The sequence below is a fragment of the Micrasema longulum genome, unplaced genomic scaffold, assembly GCF_059751315.1.
Source record: "Micrasema longulum isolate JH-2025_06_02 unplaced genomic scaffold, ASM5975131v1 h1tg000634l, whole genome shotgun sequence".
Lineage (NCBI taxonomy): Eukaryota > Metazoa > Arthropoda > Insecta > Trichoptera > Brachycentridae > Micrasema > Micrasema longulum.
Window position 1 is genome coordinate 148,552 of NW_028277830.1, and position 19,964 is coordinate 168,515.

General features: G+C 30.5%; 2 protein-coding genes across 4 annotated transcripts; one reads left to right on the forward strand and one right to left on the reverse strand.

Moving 5' to 3' along the window:
- Positions 1–2,636: 2,636 nt before the first annotated feature.
- On the forward strand, positions 2,637–19,701 carry LOC148279982 (mitochondrial ornithine transporter 1). 3 transcript variants are annotated; one of them, XM_088229112.1, is made up of 7 exons: positions 2,637–2,790; positions 5,547–5,662; positions 6,157–6,401; positions 7,861–8,004; positions 9,523–9,655; positions 10,980–11,177; positions 12,885–19,701. In XM_088229112.1, exons 2-7 carry the CDS (start codon positions 5,590–5,592, stop codon positions 13,007–13,009), a joined length of 918 nt encoding a protein of 305 aa, XP_088085238.1. In that variant the 5' UTR covers positions 2,637–2,790; positions 5,547–5,589; the 3' UTR covers positions 13,010–19,701. The 3 variants fall into 3 exon arrangements, with proteins under 3 accessions (XP_088085238.1, XP_088085239.1, XP_088085240.1); XM_088229113.1 differs by lacking the exon at positions 2,637–2,790 and adding an exon at positions 2,828–2,958 and having other exon boundaries at positions 12,885–13,233; XM_088229114.1 differs by lacking the exons at positions 2,637–2,790; positions 5,547–5,662 and having other exon boundaries at positions 6,257–6,393; positions 12,885–13,233.
- Positions 12,768–19,529, reverse strand: LOC148279983 (non-canonical pre-mRNAs endonuclease FASTKD5, mitochondrial). Its single transcript, XM_088229111.1, has 3 exons — positions 17,921–19,529; positions 16,403–16,623; positions 12,768–13,282 (listed from the first exon to the last, which is right to left on the reverse strand). The coding sequence occupies exons 1-3, from the start codon at positions 19,527–19,529 to the stop codon at positions 13,160–13,162; spliced, it is 1,953 nt and encodes a 650-aa protein (XP_088085237.1). The 3' UTR covers positions 12,768–13,159.
- Positions 19,702–19,964: the final 263 nt, after the last annotated feature.

Sequence of the window (19,964 nt, forward strand, 5' to 3'; positions counted from 1 at the left end):
ACAACATAAACTGGCTTCCGGTCGAACACAGAGTATCCAAAGAATCCTCTGAATATTCCATCTCCAGATAGACACCCTCGCTGTTTGATCCTCGCAGTCTGATTCCCACTCAACATCGAAGATATCGCCTTCCAGCATAAAAAAAATGTACAAAATCATGTTATTTACTTATGTCTTCATAAAATTCCTTCATACAAACTAATGTATAAGTTTTTAATTAGTGATTTCAATTAGTACCAAATCACCTAGAAAGTTGGTATGTATCTAGCATACTCGTACAACACCCTTTGACCACCAATGTAATTTCTGAAGTACATGAATTCGATGATCAAAAAATAATACATGTATAAATATTTATACCTCAAAACTATATAAATATATTAATTTATACATCTATTAACAATTTAAAAAATATTTACAAAACGTAAAAGTAATATATTACCTTATAAAAAAGTTTGAATCCTTGTGACGCCCAGCCAATTTGAACCGCCAAAAGCATCGTTATAAAACCCAAATATCAGAACAAGCGTGGGCTACCAACATATAAACTATATTTTTTCATGTAGAACATATCTTTGGCTAGATGTGTACAAAACATGGAGTAGGTTGGTTAAAAAAATAAGGAGATATTTTTATTATTCTTCGTGTACCTGAAGAATGACGCTGGTAGTGAAAGGGTTAACGAGTTATGTGACAGTAAAATATTTTTATTGTCTAAATTAAACGTAAACATCGCATGAAATTATGGGCTAAAAGTAAAAAAGGACCTTCAATTAGTCTTATTATTTAGACTCAAATTATATTAAAATAAGAATTTAGTCAGAAGTCAATAAATATCCAAATTATTCTAGGCGAATACGCATTGTATTCTTTATAATTTTTTGAAGGAATTCACTTCTGTCGAATAGGGGACAGTCAAAGAATAAATTACCTAATGTCTCATCGTCATTTTTTTATTTGGTTATAATGTATTATTTATGTAGGAATCGGTTGAAGTAAAATAAATTACAGTAATCACTAATCAAACTAACTTGGTACAGGTACCTAATTATTTATATAAGGTATATTCTTTCTTGTCAATGGTATAAAACAATATATTACTATTGTTTATGACTTCGTGTTAGTGATATCCGTAACCGATTAATAAAATAATCGAATAAAGTACAATCGAGCGAATATATTTAAAAAATGATTAAATATTTGCAATTTCTAAAATGTTTAATACTTTTTCATGACATTATAAACAACAACAGGTAAAAAGCATACATTTTATTGAGACAACGGAGTTCAAAAACAAAAATCAGAAATTCTCAAAACCCCCAACTCCCATATCCATGGCATTCCCAACGATTCCAATAATCAGTTGCGACTAATACGAATAATCTTGATTTTCAGTTATTGAATATTTAAATATCCATTTAATGAGACAATATAAACGGGTATGAATCCCATCGAATGAATCGATCCCCACTCTACTCTAACTTAACTCACATTTTCTAATATTTATAACTCGCTGAAAATGCCCTAAGAATTGAAATATTATTTTTTCATTTTCATTTATTTATTTTTTAGTTCCATTGAGAACATTACGGAATATCCAATTCATTCTCAACACATTACAAAATATACACATCAGCTTTATCAAATGGAGAGAAAAAAAAGTCATGTAAAGTGCACACACACATTACAATTTGGAAATTGCCAAATCAGAGATTCGCGATAAATAATAAACTTTTTTATTTTATTTTTTATTTAATTGCATAATTATACATTTTTACAATTTAAAAAAAATCACTTTTTATATTTTTACTAAAACTAAAATCCCATCAAGCCACTTTTTGTAGCTTGTTGGTGAAGATTATATTTATACTGACTTAATAATATTATTTACATTTATAAAAACAATGAATAACAGATAAAAATTAACAGCCGGAAAGATCAGAATAAACATGTTTATACAAATAATAATATATAAATTTATTTTTTAAATACAAGAAAATAAATGAAAAATTAAAATATTTACACCTTACACTTGAATTATTTTATTCTATATTCGCTTGGTGAGCACCGGTGAAGAAATAAAATGACTTCATATCGATTACAAAAACATTTCAGTGACTGTAATTTGGCATACACGTAAATGATTATTAGAAAATTGATCGACTATGAAAATACAAAGGTAATAAATGGTTTTGATGAAATGCAACAAATTCTTGAAGAAGACCATGCCAAAGGTCAGAATAGTTGTAGTGCGTACATTAGGAGATGTATGAATGTAGAGGAAGCAAGGTCTGTTTGCAAATACAGAGTGATGTGATGTTTTATTCCCTCTGCTTACCCCCATGGAGAAAACGGCGTGGTGGTTTGTTTGTTCGTTTATAAATAGTTTACCTACTCATTTGTCTTTCAGAAATTTCAAAACATATTAGTTTCAGCTGAAAAATATTTCACCAATTCTAACGATTAGATAATATTTAATCCAAAGGGTCTCGGACGGTACGTAGGTACAAAATATAATTATTCGATTATTTAAATAATCAAGTTATTTGATCGTCGTTGTCGATTACAACATCGGTATGGTTAGTCTGTGGAGCAGTGTGCATTTTGAATAATCGGATCTCGAATCAAATCGCTATTTTATCTAACCACACTAACCGTATCGAATCAATTTGTGATGAGCACGTGAAACTGACAGCAGCTGGCGAAGCCGACTTCAATATTTTGTTTGTGCTCATTGCAATAATATTGTTCATCAGTAAAAAGACTTAATATCAGTGTCAAATTGTGACAGTAGGTGTATTATTTAATGTACATTACTATATTTTAAAAAAGAGCATAAAATGATTTTATTTTATTGAATATTTCATCATTTAGAAGTCTTGTTATGAACATTGTTTTTTTGAAAATAAATTAATTACGAGTATAAAACACGATAAGTACTACAGTATAACGCTTTTGGTAAGATAACTCTGCTGCTACTTTTTGGTTAAATTCAACTAATCTAATGATAAAATAAATTAATAATGAAATATTTTTTATTATAATTGTATGAATTGCCAAAATCATTTATCTGATACATTTGTCAGAAGTAAAAGTAGTACATAACATATTTACTTCAACTGAATTTTATATATTATTGAATGGATTATTTATTCCATTTTGTAAACAAAATAGGCGAGTAGGTATTGGTTTACGATTTTTTGGTTGACTGTACCTATTAGGACAAATGACTGATTCAAATATTCTGTGTTACTTTATGTGACTGTCATGTACCATCACACTGTATTTACAACATGGTAGTTATTAGATGTGGAAGCAGTGTTAATATACAGGGTGTTCTTTAACCCTGTCACATCCGAAACCACGATGATCAGTATGAGCAAGAAGACATATTGGCACATTAAAATATTTTTTTAGAACGAATAAAATTTAAAAAAATAAAATATTAAAAAAAACAAATGGTTGCTAACTTCTGCAGGAGAGAAACGAAAAGGGGGGAGGGGGGAGTCTGACACACCGTTAACCACGCGGCCGCGCCCCCCTCGCTCTCCCCTGCAGCAACCATTTGTTCTTTTTAATATTTTATTTTTACAAATTTTCTTCGTTCTAAATATTTTTTAAAATACGCCAATGTCTTCTTGCCCATACTGATCATCGTGGTTTCGGATGTGCCAGGGTTTAAAGAACACCTGTATATCTGATTGTTTATGATGTAGAGTATTTATATAAACATTTATCATATGAACATTCCATGTTACACCATCTTATCATGATACCATTATCTGAAATAAAATTTAATTAGCAATTGCGTAAATATAGTAAAACAGATTTATTTATTTTTATTAATATAATTATACAGTTTTTATATTTCAATTTTCATATTTTCACTAAAATTTCATTAAAATTATTTATTGACAATTCTTGATGGAATTACATTGTAATGATGTAATAACTTATATTTACATATAAGTTATTAATTTAAAAAATACTTGCTACACTTCCACTTATTTATTTAGTTTTATATAAATTTTCCTTACACTGTATAATATTCACCAGTCTGAAGATGCCCATTAGAGGGTGAAAGCGCTAATTGGTCAAAATAAATAAGTGGAAGTGTACCAAGTATTTTTAAAATGAATAACTTATACGTAAATATAAGTTATTACATCATTTTCACTAAAACTAAAATCCCACCAAGCGACTTTCTGTAGCTTGTTGGTGGAGATTATATTTATACTAACTTATATAATATTACCTACATTTATAGAAACGATGAATTAACAGCCGGAAAGATCAGAATATACATGTATACTCAAATAATAATTATATTTTTTAATACAAGAAAATAATGAAAAATTAAAATATTTATGCATAAGCTACTATTCACATGTAAACTTTTGATCGAGTAGCCACTCTCTTGATTTGTTCTTGTTACATTGTGTTAAATTTAAGTTCTTTCGGCAATAAATTAAAAATGCTAGGTACTAAATATTTGAGAGTTCTATTAACATACTTATTACATACGTTTGCTACTACCAAACCATCATTATATGTGAAGTGTGTATTATGGTTAGGTTTGAGAGGAATTTTGAAAGTATTACTAATAAATTGTTCCAAAATTATGCAAAGCCACGGTAATCCTCGAACAGGCAGAGTTTTAATTGTTTTGTACAGCAGAACATTATCACTTTTTTGTTCGTAAATCTCTGCTGGTACAATTATCTTAACTATAGAGTACTGTAGACCCTGGATCATTTCAATATTAGTTTTATTCTAATGTCCCCACGGCTTTATTCCATTTCTTATTATTGATTCTACCAAAGAAAAATTTTTATTTTTTTATTTTAGGCATAATAAAAGATAACTTACAAAAAGTGCTCACAATAGTCCGCAATCAATCACAAAGTTTAAATATATGACAATCCCATTTAAAAATACCCAAATACTTGTACTCTTCTACAAAGTCTATGAGTTCGCAATTACATGAGTTAGAGATACTATCATGTAAGCAATTTGTGCAATGAGCAATAATATTAGGCAAAACATATTTTTTGGCATTTGGAGATTTTATGTACAAGCATTTAGTCTTTTTTGCATTTATAATAAGACCATAGTCATGAGCCCAATTTAACAATTTATTGAAATCACTTTGCAGTATGGAAATAACTAGTGCGGTGTCATCTGCAAAAATAAATCTCCTTACTTCTTTGAAAACATTACAAATCATTGACACATCAATTATATACAGTTTAGGACCTAGAATAGATCCTTGAGGCACCCTTGCTGAACTTAATGAATTCTTTATTTTTATGCTGATGATAGCTGTAATGAAAATAAATTACAGTTATTGTTGATTTGATAGATAAAATTTTAAACACAAAGTAAAGATGTATTAAATTGTGACAGAAAATGTGTGATGGATTTTATGCAAGCAACTTTTTTTTGTTCGTAATCAGTTTGGTAACATTTTTAATCATCGATACACTAAAAGTATTTTTTGTAAATGTGTCTGTTTTAATATACATCAACAACTTTCTTTATTTCAGGTACATTTTGGGTAAACGCTGGATTACTAAGAAAGCATTAATCATGTCACACACAGGATCTGATTCTAAACAGAGCTTTAAAAGTGGCTTAATTGATTTTACCGCTGGATCATTAGGTACCTCACTTAAGTATTTTTAAAATTTATGCATAGCATTGTCCCTCTTTAAAAATATGTAGGATTTAAGTATAGTTGGGGGTTGGATCTCCTACCCGAATAATATGTATTCAATACATGGCAAATAAATATACAGAACTTTACAGAATACGAGCATAATGGCGATGATGACTTGAACTGATGGCAGGGGGGGGGAGGGCTGGTAGAATTCGATATATGCTCGCTTCCTAATTTTATCTGGTCCACAAGAAGGTGTTTTCACCCACTTTGAGAAAGTTAACTGTGCTATGTGTAATTTGCTTCTACTCCATTACATTATATAATAGTTCTTGTTCAAGATCTATTTTGTTTTTATAGTTAATTTTGGATTAATAAATAGAAAAATCATATTGTTTATTTAATTGCAGCAGGTGGGCCATTAGCAAATCAAATTTATAGTTTTTAAAAGTATTTATTATCCCCCGTAAACAACTTTATTTTTATTTGTGTTTTAGGGGGGGTGGCTGTAGTTTATGTTGGCCAACCATTAGACACAGTGAAGGTAAAAATGCAAACATTTCCACACATGTATTCAGGAATGTATTCTTGCATAAAGTCGACGTTGAAAAATGAAGGTTTTGTTCGGGGACTGTATGCGGGAACCACTCCAGCCATCGCTGCCAATGTAGCTGAGAATTCCGTGTTGTTTGCAGCTTACGGTGTCTGCCAGAAAGTTGTCATGTCTGTCACTGGTACGCAGGTATTTAGATGAACCCTTTTATATATCTCCGAAGTGTATTTTTTATTTCATAAACTAATATTTTTATGAAATATGTATTTGCTAAAACAATAAATAAATGACCAGGACTTTGGCAAAAGATATAAAAGCTTTGACGACTCAACTATTTTTTATAATAGATCCAACTATAATAAATTGTTTTACTAAAATTTTAAGTCGGATTAAATTCAATACTGCATAGAATCAACTTTGGAAAGCGCTTGCAGAAGTGTTATTTTATGAAAATGGTGCTAAATAGGTTATCCATATTAATAAAGTCAGGTACCTAAGTTAATTATTGGTAAGCAAATTTGCTTGTTTGGGCGGAATTAATATTACAGTTCTGTGTGTGAAATAGGAATGAAAACCACGGATGAATGTTATAGACTCAATTGCTCACAGGTGAAAATCCTGAATTTCTGAAAAAGTTTTGGTTAAAGCTTTTATCTACCATGTCTGAATTCCCGAGTTCGATTCCTGGGAAGGTCGACATGAAATATATATTTAAAAGGGTGATTTTTACTGCGGTAGTTCATAGTCCCCATTCTGAATCTGAAGTGTAAGACTGATCATCTTGCCTTTACATGTAAAAATAATCTAGATACGCTACAATTGGAGTACCAGAGCAGTGCTTTATGCACCACTGGGTGTGGATAGGGAAGTGATGACATTGTTGTAATTAAAAAAATTACATATTGCAAGATTGCATCATCTGAAATCAAAGGTCAAAGAATGAAGGTAACTTCAAGAGTAAATGTGTCTGATCAAACATATATTTTATAAAATAAAAATATTTGTTTCAGCTTCACAGTGAAATGCGTTTTTCCACAGTTACCTTTGATTTAAAAAAAATGGAATAATGTAATCTGAAATAATTTAATTTGAAAGTTACCTGACTGACAGATTGAAGAAATATGGATGTTCAGGCATAGGCAAAAAGGTGAATGTTACACAGTGTGTAAAGTGGCCACCAAATGCCTAGATTTCCACATCCTTCTCTAAAATGTTCTCCGTCTTTGTTGTAATTTGTAAATTGAAAGTTGTTAGAATAATAATAGTATTTATATATTTTTTTAATGTTTAACTATTTTCTACAGTACTTGTATTCTCCATAGGGAAAATTATGATAAATAAAATATAGAACTACAAAAATGCGTGCATCAAGTTCTGGGAGTTGGTATCAGTACTTACATAATTTATTATTCAGATTTTATTGTGGACACAGGTAGCGTGAAAACTAGTTTTAATTGATAATTTAATAATACCTACTTCTCCTTTTTGTTCTAAAATTAAATTGAATCAAGTAAATGACAGGTTTATGCTCAAAATTACAACAAACTTCTTTCAAGACATTTACCCAACTAATTAAAATCTAATAGATGCTATTTTTATTTCAATACCAAAGTAAATATAAAATATGTATTTAAAATTATATTTCTAGAAAGTAAATGAACTGTCTGCATTAGAAAATGCAACCGCTGGGTTTTTGGCAGCTTTCTTTAGTTCTTTTACACTCTGTCCGACTGAATTGGTCAAGTGTCAACTGCAGGCAATGAGAGAACTATCTGTCAACGATGGACGATCAGTAAGTGTTTTTGAACTGCTTGGGTTATAGTTTAAGTGTAGATAAAAATATTTAGTCTCAAATCTAAAAATATGCCCGTTCCTATGTTAAAAATATGTCTGTGCTGATATTTACAGAATGATAACATAAATTTTATCTTAAACAATTTAAACCGTCAGAATATTCATGCAGAAAGTGGCTTTTACTTACTGAATATAAAAAATGCTGCTTTTTTTTGTTGATAAAAAATGATTACAAAAATGTGCATATTGCTAAATATACTATTTTATGTTTAAAAGAAATAAGACTCAGTTGTTTGTTGTTACAACTGATTATTTTTTATGTACCAATGGCATATCAATAATAATTGTTTGTCCTTCTTTATTTATGGCTTTTTGAAAAATACAAAGTACTTATGTTTGCGTTTGACATTTTTAATCATGAGAAAACCTTTAACTGGACTTTCGTATATTTTATTATGTTATATTTTATTTATAAATAACTCATGTCTGTTGACCTTCTTAAATAAAATAAAATTATCATGCAATTTAATTTCCAAATAAATATTTTTTTCCTGAGGCAATGCAAATTAACGAGTTCCCACAATAATTAATAGGCAATTACTAGGCTTTGAGGAAAAACAAACCAGTACTAATTAAATAAATAACACGATTACTACTTTTATAATGTGTGGGATAATAAATACCATGAAGCTATGCAATGATTATTTTATATTAATAAAATTTAATTCATGTACCTAATCAATCTTAATTTTATTATATTTAAAGTATTCAGAACATATTCTCTTGGATTTTCCCGGAAATAAAATAAATAAATATTTTGCTATCAGCAACATAGTTCCTGATAACAGAATAATATTATAATTATCCTCAGCATGTTGATACAATAATAATGATGAATAGTATAAAATACAGTTATATTAAATTTGATTGTATTAAATTTAATGGGAATAAAATTATTTTATAATTATATACGTAAATCAATAAATAACTTTTTGATTCTGCCATCCATACATTTTGGAAGCAAAAAATAATGACAAATATATAAGTTTTATTAATTTTCATGTTGTTTATTATTACTTAAATGTTATCAAAGGTCAGATACCAGTTCTAGATATTACAAAGAAGTTTTTTTTAAAATTATCTTATAAGTGTTTGAGCTTCTGTGATGTGCGTCAGCTGTAATAACATAATAAAATCACTGTTTCTCAATGTGTGTGAGTAAACAAAGTAAATTATTTAAATAAAATAAACTATTCATTTCAATTTTGGCAAGTTGTAGATGCCATTTGCTCTATCTAGGGACCATGCATGTGATAAGAGAAAAATGATCTAAGTCCAATAAAATATTCCTATATGTCTGATACTGGTTTATTTTTAACTGAGCATAACTGAACACCTCCTAACAAACAATAGTTATTGTGTTATTTTAATGTTTTTTTTATATATTTTTAGAAAGGTACCTATTTACATAACATTTATTTCAAATTTGAGTTACATATAAAAACTAATTTTACAGGTCTCTATTGGCCCGTTAAAGTTAACACAGCAAATAATACGAGAGAGAGGAGTGAGAGGAATGTTTAAAGGATTAACATCAACATTTATGCGAGAGATGCCCGGATATTTCTTCTTTTTTGGAGGATATGAAGGTTTGTTAACGGCTTTTTTTTATTTTTTATTCAGTCGAATTTCCTTATAACGATCAAGGAAATAGCGAGATCTTCGATGTAATGAGCAAACACTCGTTAACATTTTAGTTTATGGTTTTCTCCATACATTTATTCACTTTTATAACGAGCTTACTTCTCGGAAACGCTGAGCAAAAATATTGTCAACAGTTGTGCAAAAAATCTTAAATTGTTTAAAAACATAATTTTCAAACTAAGAACCCGAGTAATAAAATCGAATCAGGTGGCTAACCTAAAGAACCAATATCCCCGAGCGTCAGGATCGGATTATGTTTATGACAATGTGTCTATTTAACTAATTGATATTTTCGCCAACATTGAAAAAGTATCACACATATGGTCAAAATTGCTTGTAAAAAATTCAAACTTCGTGAACTCAGTAAGTAACGGCTCGGCACCTCATTACAATTTACAGCTTTTTTTAAAAAGTTTATGAATGACACTCTTGTTTTGGGGGTTTTTTTTTACAATGTTTTTCAGATTTTTAACGTTCTATGGCCAATACATAATAAACCTTACGAGTGGGTGATATCAGTTCTAGAGCAGACCAGTTAAAAACTAACCTTTGCATTATAAACTTGTTTACTGACAAGAGGAAGTGTCTCTCAGTTTGTGAAAAACGCGCTATTATTATTGGTGAAATAGAACATAGCGCGAAAAATGTAGAAGGGTCTAAAAAGTTTTCTCTATCTTCACCCATAGTATCTGCATTGTGGAAAAATAAGAATGTTTATTTATCTGCATTTAAAAAGAATATCACAAACATGAAAAAATTTTGAATTTTCAAATTTTATGACAAAATTGGATTGACAGAAAAACGTGTGTGTAAATTGATTCCAATTGTGTATTTTTCTTTGGATTACAACTTTCAGTGTCATGTGTTATACTTTATGTTTTCATGTGATAGGTATGTTTGTGGGCATTTATTATAATTTTTCTTAACAGCTTTTTAAAATTATCTGTATGAATTATATATTTATGTGTTAAAAATGTTCAATGACTATTGTATTTTCTTTAAAAAAAACCTTTATCCAGTATAACGAGTAACGCTTATAACAGGCAAATTCAGGTGGTTCCATTTTCCTCGTAATAATGAAGTTCGACTTTATTAACTTTGTGAGAATTTTTTTTATGAAAATCCAAATTCTGCTACTCTCTCACATCTTAGTATCTTAGCCAAGATCATTCAATTTTCTTACCGTAGGTACCTAATTCTGTAGACATTTTACAAAATTTTAATTCTAATTACGTATTCTTAAATTCATACATATTTGATTTTTTATAGGTACAAGATCGCTGTTAGCAAAACCAGGACAGAGTAAAGATGATATAGGATTATTGAGAACTATGGTAGCAGGAGCAGTTGGAGGACTAGTTTTATGGACTGTGATATTTCCAGCCGATGTAGTCAAATCTAGGATTCAGGTTGCTAACCTTAATGAATCATTCACATTTATCACATTAAAAATATTCCGGACTGAAGGTTTGCTATCATAATTCACTTTTTATTCAATTACAAATATATTTTTTAAAATTTAACAAGTATCTTTAAGTAAAAATTGTATTTTAGGTATCTTAATTTACTTATTTTTTATACATTCCACCTTCTCAGTTGTGCAAGCAGAGAGCATAATTTATTGTTTCACAATCAGGTAGTACGAGGTTGCTACTTAAGTTTTGAGATATGGCAATACCAGTGTGAATATGTCAAATCTGACATTGTCATCGTAAAGTTTGCCATCTTTAATGGTAAACGTACTCAGAACGTTTTGTCATACGAGTGATATTTGTGTTGTTTACAGATACTTAAAAATTAGTTTTGTTAAAAAAATTGATCTAAATCGTGAATATTTTAGTGCGATGATTTTCTATGACTTTCGACGTGGATTAAACCAACAACAGTGTGCCGATCAACTCGCTGCGACTTTTGGTGACAAAGCACCATCTCGAGCCACTGGTGTTTCGCTGGTTTTCTGAATTCAATCGTGGTCGCACTTCGTTACAGGACGAATTTTGTGAAGGTCATCCAAAATCGGCTGTTGTGTCAGAAAAAACGATGCTTTGCGTGAACTGATATTGCAAGATCGTCATATAATATACTGTGAAATTGAGGCATGCTTGGGCATTAGTTCCACTCGCATATATTCAATATTACATGAACATTTGGTTGTTAAAAACTATTTGTTCGCATTGGATACTGTAATTTGTCAATCGCTCAAAAAAAGGCTTGTGTCGATTGGTGCAAACAAATGTTTAAAAAAATTAAATCGCGGTTCTTCAAAAGATGTCTATAAGATCGTGACAGGCGACGAATCATAGATCTATGCATATGAACCCGAAACTAAACAACAATTGACTGTATGGGACTTTTAAGGCGAGCCAAATCCAACAAAAGTTGTTCGCGCACAAAGCACTTCGAAGCAAATGGTCGCCTGTTTTTTCGGAATAACTGGGCATGTCACCACCGTTCCTTTAGAGCAACATAGAACGGTCAATTCTGAATGGAACACCACCATTTGTTTGCAGAAGTGTTCGGAAAAATAAGGGAAACCAATTGCAGAAGACGAATCATTCTTCACCACGACAATGCAAGCTGTCACACATCAGCTCAAACGAGTGAATTTTTGAGCATTCAAAACATCGAATTGATGCGTCATCCGCCATACAGTCCTGATTTGGCACCCAATGGTTTTTTCTTATTCCCGCATATCAAAAACAAATTGCGAGGTCAACGTTTTTCGATGCCTGAAGAAGCGGTTGATATGTTCAAATCACATGTTTTGGAAGTACCTCAATCGGACTGGAAAAAGTGCTTAAAAAATTGGTTCAAACGCATGCTAAAGTGTATAGATCTTCAAGGGGAATATTTTGAAAAACATAAAAGCCATTTTCAATTATATATATTTGTTTTTACTTGTCTATCTCAAAACTTAAATAGCAACCCTTGTAGATAGTTTAAAGCATAGATAATGTTTTAAGAGTTTTTATTATTAAGTTAATGTAATAGGTATGTGTGGTAGATAGGTACCTAAAATAATAAGTATTTTGGGTGGAAAAGGAATACTCGTATATATATTTTCGTTTTTTATTTAGATCTAAAAACGATAAGCTCAAGAAAACAATATTTACAATCAACATATTATGTGTATTATTACTGACATTAAAAAATATGTATATTGATTATTTTCAGGTCCTTTAGCTTTATACAATGGACTAAAACCAACACTGGTACGGACAATTCCCGCTACTGCAGTATTATTTGTTGTCTATGAATATTCGAAGAAGTTCATGAAGAGTATTTTCGGAGATGACTAAGTTTCTTATATATATATTTGTTATTATTTATTACTGTTGTTACTATTGTTTGTTGATGCACAGATAGTCAAAACTGATTAAGAAAACACTTCTCACAATTTTATGTATACGTATGTACACTGTATATATTTACAATTAAGTATTTTTGTATCAGACACTATTTGTCAACTTTTGATTTTTACTCCTAAGAATGTTGTTTTGTTTTAGAATGTATTTAAGATATTCAATTTTCTTTTCTTCTCCTATCAGAGTTTTCCATTCCAGCCATGAAACCTGAAAAAAAAAATCTGTGTAGTAACTATGTTACTGAAAAATAAATTCAGCACAGAAATAACATACGTATTCATAAGAATGACACAACTTCACACTAAAGTAGGGAGCACACGAGGACAGGACAATATTGGCTTATCCCTGCATTGGACCTATTGTATTGTCCCATTGTTGTGTTGCAGCCCTGCCTTGGGGCTGTTCACAGAGCTGGGACAGGACAATATTGTCCTGTCTATTGTATTGTACTCGTGTGAATGCTTTATCAAAACTGTTTTTAGGGGATTAAAAATAGGAAATTTATAAAACAATTGGTTTATTTAACTTTAAAAGGAAAAATTCTAAGAGTTAGCATATTAAATGTTTGAATTTTACTCTTGAACTAGAAGTAGCTTCTATAACGAGATTATTCATTATGTAGAAAAAGTGTTAAGAATTTCTACGGAAATACATTATTACGTACATTAGTATATTATTTACGAAGTTCAATTGTTTATGTAGAAAATGTTGATTCGTGTTACTATAGTGTAAAAATTGGTTTTTCTTTCTACAAGAAGCCAAGTATGTAGAAAATAAGCTAAAATCATTCTAAGTAAATACTAGGTATAATAATATTTTTATAACACTCTTACCAAATATAAAAAATCTATGATTGGGTATTTTATTTTATTTTTATTTATTAAGGAAAAACAACAGTTGTTATATAAGATTACAAAATATAAAAAATAGTACATACCAGTTATTATATAAGACATGAGAAAAAAAAGAGCTCTGAAAAAGATGAGGAAATAGGGTGGAGGAGTGGAAGACAGGGATTTTCATAATATAATTGACCAATTCAAAATTTTGATATTATTATAAAATAAATACAATTAAAGGAACATTAACTTATTACACACTGACAAATGTTTTATTTTACAGTGTTTCAAAAAGTTTTTTTTGAAGTCACAAAATTCTGTATTAAAAATATCTAAATGGGGACAAAGTAAATTAAATTTGGAGTATTTCATAGTAATTAAGTTTATTATGTAAATAATGTTATAATGAAATAAAAGTCTATTATAAATATGTAGGTAGTAAAAACATTATCCAGGAACTATTTATTTAAATGTATCTTTCAGACCTGAATGAATTCCTGTGGATATAAAAATATTTTGTATTCTGTATGTACTAAAAACAGGTTTAAAATTTTGATGTTTAATTTTTTTTTATATAAGTTCAGAGTGGCCGGAGAAGTGACATCCAAAAGTAAAATATAGGTGCCTCATATTGAGGGGCATCCGAATCACCCCCATGTATGTTCCGCGATAGTTTTTGAGTTATGATTTTTTTAAATGGGTTTTTGAAAACTTTCAAGTGGATTGGTTGTGAATGATTTTTTTTAATTTCTGAAAGGTTTTTTCAGTATTTTTTTTTGTTACACTTTATTTTTTTATTGTTTTTTCACACATAAAATAATCAGCTTCGTAACATTAATGGAAGCTACAAAAGTTTTGACCTAAAATGCAGAATTTAAGTTCGAGCGAGTCAGACTTGAACTATCAACTTAAAATTAAAAATCTAAAAAGGCAATTCCTTAGTTTCTTAGTAACTTTCAAAACTGCACTAGACTCTAAGCTTTTGTAATAATACAAAAAAGTAGTAATTTATGGGCTATTATTCGCTGAAATCGGCCTTCAAAGATAGTGAGGTGGAAAATTCTTAAGGATAATTATAGTAGAAAGTGTGTAAACTAACTAAAAATAACTGGTCGAGATAAAATGGTGACACAAGTAGCAGTAAACACAAGGTGAGAATGACAGGAATTTTCCACCTCAGTATCTTTGAAGGCTGATTTCAGCAATTAATAGCCTATAAAGTACTACTTTTTTTGTATTATTAGAAAAGCTTAGAGTCTAGCGCATTTTTTCAAGTTTATTTATTTATCAGTGTACACGGCACAAATGCCTTTTATAAACATAAATGCATTTAACATAACAGTGTTCCATCACAAAAATTATGAAATAATATAATAACAATATTTCTATACATATTCACAGTTGTTTTATACATTGTTCTTTATAATAACTTTGCGATTTTAATACTTAACATACTTAGGTATTAAAAATTCAATAATAATAAAAATAAAGAGAATGCGTTATATTCGAAATAGCAATAATCATAAATCATTGATTTGTTGGTATTGTTTCAATGTATATTGAATGCCCTAGGTATAATACTAACTGTCTCAAGAGTTAACTAAGCTTCTGATAAGTTACTCAGAAACTAAGGAATTGCCTTTTTAGATTTTGAATTTTAAGTTGAAAGTTCAGTTCTGACTTGCTCAAACTTAAATTCTGCATTTTAGGTCAACACTTTTGTAGCTTCCATCAATGTAACGAAGCTGATTATTTTATGCGTGAAAGTACAATTTTAAAAAAATGTGTTCCAAAAAATAAACTGAAAAAACCATCCAGAAATTAAAGAAAAATAATTCACTACTGCTCTGGTTGTGAATTTTTAAAAATCCATTAAAAAAAATCATAACTCCAAAACTACGCAAAATCGTGGAACACACCTGGCGGGTGATTAGGATACCCCTCAATATAAGGCCCCTACATTTTACCTTTGGACTTCACTTCCCTGGCCACCCGTATTATAGAAATGATTAAACATTACTTTGAATATTGAATTTGAAGTTGTCTGCATCTAAAACTGATAAATAAATCAACTAAGTTCAATATTTTTTTTTTTTTTTTTTGCACCACAACAGGCCAGGAGGCCTAATTACAGTGGTGAATTACATCACAGAGCAACCAGGCTTGAGAAAAATCACATTTTAATTTTTGTGTTCTCACCGGGAATCGAACCCGGAACCTTCCGTGCGTGAGTCAAGCGTCTTGACCACTACACCACGGAGGCCGCCACGTGTTCAAACATCATCATCAGTCATTATTTTTTCTCTACCAGCACCCAGTGGCGCGGACACTACCCACGGCACCACATCCTGTCACACATAATAAACCATACGATTTATGTATATTTTAGTGCACATGGTCTGAAAAAGTTAAGCATATGCAATGTATTTTAAAAAATAGTGCTTTATTTACAACAATAATTAAAAATGAATAATGTGAAAATATTTACCACGACTGGATTATAGCCCAATTTCTTTAACTGTCTTATCTTCATTTCTGTGTTTGCCATAAGCTCACGAGTGTTTGAGGTAAAGTGTGTTCTTCCAGCAATAATCATTACTGTCCATATATTATTTGTATTTGGTGGACGCATGATACTTCCAGCATTTAAATTATCAAAATAATCACTGACTGGAATCGGCACCCCATCTCTGTCAGATATGACAATATCTGTGGACAATATGCGATATTCAATTGTATTATATAATGGGATATATTTACAGCCCTTACTCTTAATTGCATTTCTCCCTTAATTTTTTCTGTGACGCTAGATATTGCTATGGCAGTTCCCAGCAGGCGGTGAAATTTTAGCAATTTTTAGAAACTAATTTGAACCGCTGTTGTGTCGATAATTTTAATGATTCCTCATGTCCTAGTGTTTCATCAAGCTTCTAACAGATATCTTCAAGTGTACGAAAACTAAAATTGTTCGGAATACTTGACCTCGACGGGTAAAGCATGTACAAAAGCACTCGTCTTTATACGCTAATTTTGTATGGCCGGCCCTCCGAGTATGGTAAATAACAGGATAAGATTTTTGGATTCCATGAAAATCAATTTTAACTCGAACCCGATCAAAGCCGGGCAAAAGTTATAGTACATATATTTATATAAATTTTTGTTGGCCTCGTGGTGTAGTGGTCAGCGCATTTGCCTACCATGCAATTGGTGTCGGAATCGATTCCTAACATGGTTAATTTGAAATATTTATTTAAAAGGGTGTTATCAGTCCCCGTATTGGTACTTGAAGCGTAAGACTGATCATCTTATCTTCATGTAACAAAAAATTATCAAGATACACTGCGATTTGTGTACCAATTCAGTTCCCTATGCACCATTAGGTGCGGAAAGGGAATGATGATGATATATATGAAAAATAATTAAAACAGTATTCCTAGGGGAAAGTGGTTACATAATAAAAAGGAAGAACTTTAAAAATTCATTCACAAAAAAAACCAATTCAAACAAGAACATGTGTTGGCCATCTGTTAACTATCATCAACCTCAACTCCTTGCCACCAATTGCACTAAGGAAAGCAGAAGTCATTATCAACAAATAACTAATAATTACCAGAAAATAATATCCATTATTTCATATGTCGTAAATATTTTAGAAAATTAGTTATTGATGCCATAATAAACTATACATAAAAATCTACCTACCTAAAAAATAGCATAATTCAAAACCGTCTCTAAATCTTGCAAAAACAGATTTCAATTATAGTACTTGACACCGCAAACTTAGCATTCTCCATTGCGTTAGTGAAGCGTAATTAGAAATCTCACAAATCTTTTGGCAAATATCTCAATAACTCCTTTAATGGAGATTTCTAAGTTTGCTTCTAATACACTCATTTGACATAACAAGAATGTAATACTAAAACAATGTTAGTAAAAATACTAATGTTAATCTAATCACAGTAAATAGTCAACTTATTCTAAGAGATTTAACAAACTTAATACTAACCAGCTCTACTAAAATGTGGCAATATGTATCCAACGAAGATATAATTTTTACCGCCTCTTATTTTTTGCATTAACATCATAACATCCAGCATAAACTTTTGATTAAAATTCATTTTTTTAATATTTTCTACATGAGGTATATTTTCTACCGATTCCTTGAAAAGCATGTCTTTTACAGTAGTATCCAAACGATTTCCCTTGTAATATTTACATTCTATTTCTATAGAAGCATCTAGAACACTAAGGCACCTTGGATTTTTCATTAACGACTTGCCATATGTGTTTTTGATAAAGTCAGAGTGTAAAACGTTACTAATTAAGTCTTCAGGATAGACTCCCTTTATCGCTAAGTATGATAACGAGTTAGAAAGACACTCTCCATACATACGTATTTCGTCAACTTTGTAAGGACTTCTTAATTCATTTACGATTAATTCATAAAATGAAGGATCTGTTTCAATATTAAATGTTGAAAACACAAAAGTTAATCTCTCTAAATCTTTGAGCCTGGCAGATGTCGGGGAATGAATAAACTTTTTTTCAATACACGCTAAGCTTTGCCTGTGCACAAACAGACTGGTGGAACCAACTAGAGCAATATGAACGCAGGCTAAGAATGAAAATCTCGGTATTTGGCTAACGAGTGAATCTAGTAGGTATTGAAGTTTAAAGTTAAACTTTTGCACTGAATATCTAATGAGTTTTAGAATAGCAGATAAACTTATATCACTTATACTGTTAGCTTCCGTCATAACTCTACGAATTAAAAGATCAATTAAATTATCATCTACCAATCGAGTCTTACTTTTAAAAAATCCCATACAACAAATGGCAATTTCATCAATGTTCAAAGAGTTTAGAGCTCTTTTGAAGGCCTTTTCGAGGTTATTCATATTTACGAGCTTATTTCTGTTGGAGCTCACATAAAACAGTGTCTGCACTAACTGTGATTGTGTAAGTTCTGAAGCTCGCGAAGTGAGGGTGCCAGCGGATAGGTTTGAAAATCTAAACTGTTTTGAAAATTTTGTATTATAAACATGATCAGCGAATAACAGCAACTTGTCAAAAGTGCATGTACTCATTTTACTGACCAAAGCACAATCTAATTCTTTAAACAATTCCATCGCTGTTGTTAAATTACTCGATTCTGAATATGACCAATTATTCAGGGCACGAAATACAGATTCTAACTGGTCATCGTTTAGCTTGGGAATACTGATTTTCAAGCAATGAAAAAAAGAAGAATACATTTGTGATGACATGATATCTACTTTGGCATCTTTTTTGTGGGAAAAATCAGAAAGCTTTTCAAAGAATTCAATAATCGCGGATGTGTTTTTATCTTCCCACTGAGAATATATATTGTTGAAAATATGACTTTCGTCAATCTCTTTTACATCGACAGTATTTTGGGTAGCAATCATATATTTATCAGAATATTTTGACATAATGCTATATGCAAAAATCCTTTCATTTGCAGTAAAACTTGAGGAGCATTGGATTTTCTTAGTGTTTTCTGATGCTTGAAGAGTACATGTCAGCATTTGGTAATGTACATTCTGGATTTTTTTTTTGCACATGTTATAAATATTGTACCTTATTGAAAACATGATTTCTTAATTTATTAATATTACCAAAAATACTTTATATGCATGGAATCATTCATAATGATTTATTGTAAGCTCAACTCCCAACCACACTACGCAACATGATTTGTGAGGCACTTTTGAACGCACTGATCATTTTGAACGTTTTTATTTTTTAGCACAAACGTCACACATTATTTGTTTTGTTTTTGAGGTTGAAGGAAGGAGAATAGAAATAGATTAATGGAGTACCCACGAATCTATGGAGTGTGTTTTTTGGTCTAAAGTTACCCACACGCTTGGCATAGGCAAGTGGCACGCAAGTCAAACGTCGGCACCACACGCCTGCGAATGCGGCCGTTAATCGTGAGCGTTCATCCTGGCACCTTACCAAAACTCAAAACACCAAGTTTCTAAGTTATGAGAGATAATGCTTGAGGAGAATATTAGGTATGAGGT

Excerpts from the sequence above, each read along its gene's own strand:
- LOC148279982 (XM_088229112.1), top strand. The coding sequence starts at position 5,590 with ATGTCACACACAGGATCTGATTCTAAACAGAGCTTTAAAAGTGGCTTA. Across the intron at positions 9,656-10,979 it reads CTTTTTTGGAGGATATGAAG|GTACAAGATCGCTGTTAGCA; the intron begins GTTTGTTAACGG and ends GATTTTTTATAG. Across the intron at positions 11,178-12,884 it reads AAAAATATTCCGGACTGAAG|GTCCTTTAGCTTTATACAAT; the intron begins GTTTGCTATCAT and ends GATTATTTTCAG.
- LOC148279983 (XM_088229111.1), bottom strand. The coding sequence starts at position 19,529 with ATGTTTTCAATAAGGTACAATATTTATAACATGTGCAAAAAAAAAATC. Across the intron at positions 16,624-17,920 it reads GCCACATTTTAGTAGAGCTG|ATATTGTCATATCTGACAGA; the intron begins GTTAGTATTAAG and ends TATTGTCCACAG. Across the intron at positions 13,283-16,402 it reads TGGGCTATAATCCAGTCGTG|GTTTCATGGCTGGAATGGAA; the intron begins GTAAATATTTTC and ends TTTTTTTTTCAG.